Below are 9,000 nucleotides of genomic sequence, written 5' to 3' on the forward strand. Positions count from 1 at the left end.
TAGGAAATGAAAGAATATTCAACTCAACAAAAATTATCAAATATATTCAGAACACATACCTCTATCTTTATTTCCTTCTTCTTTCTTCCTCCTCTTCCTCGATATGACTGACACTGGAGAATCTTTAGCCCAGCAACAAAGAATGGTACTCCACAATATGGCACACCAACTGTTTCAAACCGTACTTCATTTTCATCATTGGCACAAGCTGGAAAAAACATGACTCTCAAAGTATTACACTGCCATTTTTATACAATTCCCTCATGCACATGTATTTAAAATGTTTAATGCCAAACCCCCGAGTGTCATGTTTGGACATAGTTTACTTTGGTGCCAGCATGTTATTCACCTTAATCCTCAGCTAAACTGCAATTCCATCTGGTGTAATAGCCATAGCCACCCAAAATGCACATAACTCACACTCTGCCAGCCATCACAGTAGGAACTCACACTAAACAAACACTCTCCAAAGAGATAAAACTAGATACACAGTTGAAAAGGGCTCTAATTACAACTGCAGTACTCATGGGGAAAGATTAACTGGTTATGGAAGACAATATAGAAGGAAATGGGGAGTTGGGGAAAGTAGAGGGGAAGAGGAATAGGGAATGGTGGCCCTAGTTGGCAAGTGATTAGTATAAAAAGGATAATTTGGCTCCATAAATCCCTCTGTGTCTGAAATCTTTAGAGATATGTTAAACACAAGATGACATTTGCAGCCCATCCTCGATTGCTGTTATGGCTCAAGCCTTTGTTTTTTCTAATCCAGACTTTAACCTCAGCTGAAAATGGAAGAAACAGCCAAATTTTCCCATGTCACCCACCTCTCACAGCAATTTTTTTCATGACACGATGGTCCTGTCAACTGCATGGTGGTGATTAATACAATTGATATCATAATAATAATAATAATAATAATAATAATAATAATAATAATAATAAGAGCAATAGTTATATTAAGCCTATTCTAACTAAGACTATATTTCTCCTTAATCTCCAAGGACCAAACTTCCTCAGCTTTGCCTTGCTGCCCAACCACAAGGCCTTTTTTTATGTTTGTAGAGTTTGAACTTGCATATCAGAATGTGCAAAAAAGTCACTGTGGGGGGGGGGGGGGAAGAATGGGAGGAAGGAAGGGAGAGGGAGGGAGGGAGAAAGGGGAAGGGAGAGAGGGATGATTATACAGTAATTTTTTTCTGGCTATTAAACACATAATTACATAGCTGCAGAGGTAACCATAGATTTCAAAATAACAGCAGTATCAAAGATTATGCGATAATTCCAAAAAAACAGCTGCACACCACTAATACCAACTAAACTAGTATCAATGGAATGCTTTTCATAATAACAATAAGTCTTAGCAGAAAACATTTTGGCCCTTTTTTTTATAAGCTCTACACCCAATTCCCCTCTTTACAAGGCCTGAGGTTCCATGAGAGCTAGCTGAGCATTAATCAAGGTGGTTACCATGACTGGTGCATTGTACCAGAAAATCTCCACTGTGTACAATAGGGCAACAGGTGCTTGTGGATGATTTAAACTAGGACTGTCAAATGGGGCCAGCTGGTACCATGTCAGCTGCATCAGGTCTTCCACACAATTATACACTAGGCTAGTTAACAATAGCATTGAGTAGATCTGTGATGGCTGTGGCATGACTAATTTCTCAAGCTTTTTTTTTTGTGTGTGTGTGTGTGTGTGTGTGTGTGTGTGTGTGTGTGTGTGTGTGTGTGTGTGTGTGTGTGTGTGTGTAAATTCTCTCATCACACTATTCAATTCCTTAACATACTCTGCTCAAATGATATAGACAGCCCTCTTTCACATCACAGCATCCCTCATACCCTGCCCACACATCACCCACACCAACATAAAATCGAACCATCAACTCCAGTAAATCCTCACACCAAACCTCCACCCACAGCATTGATAATATCCCATTGCTTTAAGCCTTTCCTTGACTCTTGGATCCCATTTTCCGCTCCTTATCTTCTTGCTCTAACTTCTACCCTCCTCTACTCTCTCCCCTCCCTTTCTCTTTTCCTTTCTCATTTCCAACCCTCCTCCTCCTTCTCCTTCCCCTCCTGCTTCTCCTTCTCCTCCCCGTCTCTTCGTCCTCCTCCTCTTTTTTTTTTCTTTTCTCTTCCTCTTCTTCATCCTCTCTGCCTCTTCTCCTCCTCTTCCCTTTTTTCCTCCCCCACCTCCTCCTCCCCCTACACACAACCCACATGCCCTTCCCTTAAACCATCACCTTGAGATAACCAAACCACTCTATCTGCTAAACATTTACTTCAGAAGTATTACAAAGAAAATAGCCCAACCTCATCAAATCATCCACAATTTTTTTCTGGCTATTAAAACCCATAATTACATAGCTGCAGAGGTAACCATAGATTTCAAAATAACAGCAGTATCAAAGATTATGTGATAATTCCAAAAAAACAGCTGCACACCACTAATACCAACTAAACTAGTATCAATGGAATGCTTTTCATAATAACAATAAGTCTTAGCAGAAAACATTTTGGCCCTTTTTTTTATAAGCTCTACACCCAATTCCCCTCTTTACAAGGCCTGAGGTTCCATGAGAGCTAGCTGAGCATTAATCAAGGTGGTTACCATGACTGGTGCATTGTACCAGAAAATCTCCACTGTGTACAATAGGGCAACAGGTGCTTGTGGATGATTTAAACTAGGGCTGTCAAATGGGGCCAGCTGGTACCATGTCAGCTGCATCAGGTCTTCCACACAATTATACACTAGGCTAGTTAACAATAGCATTGAGTAGATCTGTGATGGCTGTGGCATGACTAATTTCTCAAGCTTTTTTTTTTTTTTTTTGTGTGTGTGTGTGTGTGTGTGTGTGTGTGTGTGTGTGTGTGTGTGTGTGTGTGTGTGTGTGTGTGTGTGTGTGTGTGTGTGTAAATTCTCTCATCACACTATTCAATTCCTTAACATACTCTGCTCAAATGATATAGACAGCCCTCTTTCACATCATAGCATCCCTCATACCCTGCCCACACATCACCCACACCAACATAAAATCGAACCATCAACTCCAGTAAATCCTCACACCAAACCTCCACCCACAGCATTGATAATATCCCATTGCTTTAAGCCTTTCCTTGACTCTTGGATCCCATTTTCCGCTCCTTATCTTCTTGCTCTAACTTCTACCCTCCTCTACTCTCTCCCCTCCCTTTCTCTTTTCCTTTCTCGTTTCCAACCCTCCTCCTCCTTCTCCTTCCCCTCCTGCTTCTCCTTCTCCCCCCCGTCTCTTCGTCCTCCTCCTCTTTTTTTTTTTCTTTTCTCTTCCTCTTCTTCATCCTCTCTGCCTCTTCTCCTCCTCTTCCCTTTTTTCCTCCCCCACCTCCTCCTCCCCCTACACACAACCCACATGCCCCTCCCTTAAACCATCACCTTGAGATAACCAAACCACTCTATCTGCTAAACATTTACTTCGGAAGTATTACAAAGAAAATAGCCCAACCTCATCAAATCATCCACATCAACCATACATCACAATAGGACTGTGATATGGCTGATTCCTGACATTGACTCTGTTGAACATTTCCTCCTCATGACTGTCACACATAAAGACCCTTTGACCAATGCAGGTCTTGCTGTTAAACCAAGGCAAGACCTTGACACAGTCTGTGAAACTGCCTGGATCCAATTACAACTTTCCAACTGTTAGTCATTTTTCCTTGCAGTTTTCTAGACTGTCTTCTAACAAACATACAACACTACAGTAAATTGGACCACAGAAAGCAAAACACATACATGTTTCTACCTATCTTGTGAACAATTTCAGAAACATCCTTAAGCACTTTAAGTTCTTCAAGACACCTAGACAAGATACTGCTGGAATCACAGCCTTGAAAGACACCAATAATACAATTATGACCACGCCAGAACACAAATGTTAATTCTCAATACACCTGATATGCCAGCCAGGCCTTACCCTCCAATCCCCCCATTTGGCATATCAACTAACAGCATTCATAAACTCAAAATAACATTGGACTTGCACAAAGACACAGGACCTCATCAAATCCCTGCCTTTGCACTTGCCTCAAGCATCACAACTGAAGACTGGCTTTGTGCATATATTACCCCCTTTTCAATTCAGGTGATTTCACAGACACAACAAACTACTGCTCCATCTCCCTTACATTGATTGTTTGCAAAAATTTTGAACACAAACACATTATGAACCACACTGACACTCACAACATACTTACAGACTCACAACACAGTTTTTGTCCCAAATGATTGTGAGACACAACTAATCACAACCAATCATGACACTGCCCAACAACTAGTCAGATATGACACGAAACCAGTTGATGCCATACTGCCCAACTCTGCCTAAGCCTTCAACAAAGTTCCCCACACATGACCAACATTCAAATTACAATATTAATGGATCACAAAACCATTTCTTTACTGAATCACTGCTTTCTGATGTGCAGGACCCAATGTGTCCTGCTTGATGGTGCATCATCTGACTTTGTCCCTGTCTCATCTGGCGCTATGCAAAGCACAATTATCCGTCTCCTTTTTCCTTCTATACATTACCTTCCACAATCCACATCTAAGTCTTCCACTGGATATTTTTCTGATGACATTTCAACAAATTACCACAACGACTCCTTCAACTTAACACAGATGCCCTTGAGCAGTAAAAAAAAAAAAAAGTCATGGCAAAGGACTTTCAGACCAGACATGTGCAAGATACTCCATTTCATAACATCATATACATCTATACAGTACACTAACACTCTACACCAGGATTTTTCAAACTTTTTTCAGCACGACCCAATTCAATTTTGTGCTCTACCTGCACAACTCGGGATGTCCATTCTAATGTCCATTTCTCTCAACCCAATATTAGTTCATATACATACATACATACATACATACATACACTGACACAACATATAAATATATGCATATATATATATATATATATATATATATATATATATATATATATATATATGCATATATGTATATGTATATATATGTATATATATGTATAAATATATATGTATATATACAATATACATATATGTGTATATATACATATATATACACATATATACATATATATACATATATATACATATATATACTATATACATATATATATATATATATATATATATATATATATGTGTATATATATATGTAAATGTATATATATGTATATATATCTATAAATATATATGTATATATACAATATACATATATATATGTGTATATATACATATATACACACATATATACATATATACATATATATACATATATATACAATATATATATATAAACATATACATATATATATGACTAATGCAAAAAAGGTGTGAATGAGAATTAATATCTTCACAACACAAGAGGCCAGTTTGACATGGACCTACTCAAATCATGAAGACAACTACACAGACATACAGACATAAAATCAAGCAACCTTAACTCAATGCAGCCGGGGAAAATGAACAAAAAATTGGGAAAATGCTGTGACTATTATCTTTTTTTTTTTTTTTTGTGAAATGTCTGCTCATAGATGGCTCTGCTAGTGTTTAGCCACAAAGGAATCAATTAGTAGACCTTGTGACCATACCTGATTTGAATTGGCGGGAAAAACTTATTTTTTACTAGTGCTATGAATATCTATGGTATTATTCTTATTATAAATATTATAATTATTATAATGTTTTTTAACACTAGTAACAGCAAAATAAGATAACGTAAAATATTTCTTAAATCAAAGAAAAGGGTGAACGGGCGAGACAGGCAGTACTCGTAACTGGCTCATGGGTGACTTAGTACAAGTGTAGCCATCTATTTGTAAAAACAATCAAACAAGCACTCACAGTGGGCATAGCACGTGCCTACAAGTCGTACCTGTCGGCAAGGGGTTAAAGACATTAACAAATAAAGAATATGTACAGGCAGCTCTTTACATACCACACCAACACTGACTCTTACAAGCAAGTTCTTAACATACATGACATACAGAGGCTATCTCAACACATCAAAGAAACTAGAACACTTAAAACCTTTACTAACAAATTTAACAAACATTTAACAAACAGGAACTTTCACAAACACAAACACTACCACTTATACCTTTAACCTCTCCCCACCCCAAGTAACCAACCATATATGTGTGATATGCACTTACCAGCGGCCACTACGCATTAACATCAAGATGACGATGAGACTAAAACTGTTATAAAAGGGCAGTATACCTCATATAAAATTACTACCTAATTCATTAGTATTGGCCATGTGCAGTTTTCCAAGAGAATTACCAGCTGTGTATATAAGAGAATTTGTTATAGTTACTTAAAATATTATAGTAAATGCATAAGAGATTCAAATCAGAAACCACCAAGTAATTTGGGTTATTTTTTAGTTTCACACAGCCATCCAATCTTGCTATTATTATTCCTTCTTTCAACTATCAACACTGTAATATGCCTGAATTTCTTTTAGTTTCTAATGCAAACAAAATAAATGAAAGTATTGACAATGTTTATGAAGTGACTGCACCCCTGAGATCAAGTCCCTCCAGCCATTCTGGGGAAATCCACAAATCTCTCTATATGAACCATAAGCTTTCCTAACCCGGGGGCTTCGCTCTTTGACCCCCATCCAACGGCAGTACTTCCCTACTGCCCCCAGACCCGACCCCATCACCTTACTTCCCACACGGCATTCGTCACAACCTATATCCTTCATTTTAACGTTATTTTTTTGCCTACAGTGATTATTCCATGTTTCAGAGAGCAGTTTTGATCATTATTAATGGCATTACATTTTCCTGTAAATGTATACCAAAGTACAACATTATGCAGCTTTCTAATTATAAACTTGCAAAGGTAGTACCAATGATGAAAAATGTCTATTTTCGGTCATTCCGTTCATTACATGCAAAATTTACCTTGCACTACATGGTAGAGGGAAACAAACTATACCGCAATTCGTATAATGATAAGGGATTTGATTATCAGCGATTGAGCATTTGTGGTTTGGCATGACAGTCAATGTCTGGATCCACATATGACTTCCTTTAAAGCATTATAGCTACTCTGAGGGTAAATCTCCTCTGGATAGGTTTTTAGGAAAGCTCACCTGGTACATCAACACAGCCGAAGTTCTTGGTGGATCTCAGGAGGGCATAGGTCGTCTTGGTCTTCCTCTCGTGCTCCCGGATTATCTGGTCGGCCTCCTCTAGCGACCTCACTTGATAGGTCGACATAGTGACGACATCTATCGCTTCCTTGGCTGGCAGGAATCCTCGACTCAAAAAGTTCTCCGCGAGCGTCTCTCCCGCGAGATGTTTACATGCAGAGACGCCTCGAACGATCGCTTTCGAAATGGTTCGCGGACGACCTGTGGCGGCTCCCCTGGCGCCCCGTGCCCTCCCTGACGCCCCATGCCCCCTGCCACTTGCGTCCTGGCCGCAGGAGCACGCAGGGCACCTCAGCTGAGCAAGAAGAGAGCGCGACACTTTATCCAGACATTACAATGACAGATAGTGAAATCTGTTTTTGCTGAGCGAAACTTAATGGAATTAAACAAAAGAAAAGAAAATTTTCATCATAGAAGATGCACCGTTGCAAAGAATATAGGGATGACTTAATCAAATCATTTATGCTTTTCCATTTATTAATCTACGGCCACTAAGTCAGGTTAGTATTGTTAAACATAGCTCACTCTTAACAATGCTTTCTTTGATCACCTCTTCTATTTCGAACAGCCACGACAAAAGGAAAGAAACGTACACATTTGAAAATAATGTCCTCGCTGTGACTTTGGTAATAGGGAGGCGAGAGATAGTCAGAATTTAGAAGGCCGATCTTACTGCAAAAATTATAATAATGAAAATGATGATACTTTATTATTCTAAAGGCTATCCCGATCCTTGATCAGGGTTAGAAGTATCGTCAAAGCGCAGCTCCTAACAGAGCGACTGCACTGACTTTTGCCACGAGTACTTTGCATGATTAGTAGATGCAAGCACTGTACATTTTGAAGATTAAAAAAAAAAAAAAAAAAAAAAAAAAAAAAAACATTGGGTAGAAAACTAACAGGGATGGAATGGAACACATAACTTAAAAGAGCTATAATAAAGCAATTACATCCGTAGAATATGATTAAGCGTGAGTAAAATAAACATGCCACAGATTAAATGTAGTTATTACGTACAAAATGGGAAATAAAGACGAGCTTCTGGTTACGTTACTAATGCTTGCCAAACATTGTAAAGCAAATTAATGATTAATTACCAGAAGAGGCGGTTTTCTCAGACCCGTTTCTGCATTAATTTTCACAGTGAACCATACACGTAACTGTCTCCGACGCATCTATCTTCCACAGCGATAGACTTAGTGATGGTCTTGCTGGTATGGTGTGGTTTTGTGTGTTAAGCAGCTGGTCAGCATATTGGATCTTCACCGTTGCCCGAGAAGAATGGCCGAAAACATTTAAAGAGGTGAGTGCTTTTTTTTTTTTTTTTTTTTTGGCGCCAGTGTCCACTTGGACAAGACCGTTTAAAAAGGTTAGCCTGAATTTGAATAAAGAAGAATGCACTGGCAGAATTAAAATTAAAAAAAACTGAAGCAATCCTTGACCAAGGAGTAGGTAACCCTGTCCTGTGGTAGCTCGATCTTTTTCAAGTGAGAGAATGCCTTGGCTTCACCAGTTGCTGAGTACCTCCTTCTGTGGGAAGTCAGAGTTCTTGGAGCAACTCGGAACCAGTGTACCTGTCTACCTTTTTAATGAAGTCTCTGACACGTTTCCTCTCTGTGGTTTAGCCTCCTTCAGTTCGTCATTGCATTGCAGGAGTCTTTGTAATTCCTGGACCATAGTCGTTTTACCATGAAGGCTGTCCGGCTGAGTTAATTTTTACAAGTCTTCACATTATTCCTTAATTTCATAAAAAAAAAAGAATAAGCCTGAGTATATTTACTGAAAAAAAGAATACAG

General features: G+C 38.7%; 1 protein-coding gene across 2 annotated transcripts in view; it reads right to left on the reverse strand.

The window, feature by feature from the left end:
- Window positions 1-7,397, reverse strand: part of LOC125029999 — a 28,862-nt gene extending 21,465 nt beyond the window's left edge. For both annotated transcript variants that reach the window (XM_047620209.1, XM_047620208.1), the window contains exons 1-2: window positions 7,144-7,397; window positions 60-208 (exon numbers count right to left, since the gene is read on the reverse strand). In XM_047620209.1, the coding sequence (XP_047476165.1) occupies window positions 60-208; window positions 7,144-7,270 (276 nt within the window). In that variant the 5' untranslated portion in view covers window positions 7,271-7,397. The remainder of the gene's footprint in view (window positions 1-59; window positions 209-7,143) is intronic.
- Between the last annotated feature and the right edge of the window lie 1,603 nt (window positions 7,398-9,000).

The sequence above is a fragment of the Penaeus chinensis genome, chromosome 10 (assembly GCF_019202785.1).
Source record: "Penaeus chinensis breed Huanghai No. 1 chromosome 10, ASM1920278v2, whole genome shotgun sequence".
NCBI lineage: Eukaryota > Metazoa > Arthropoda > Malacostraca > Decapoda > Penaeidae > Penaeus > Penaeus chinensis.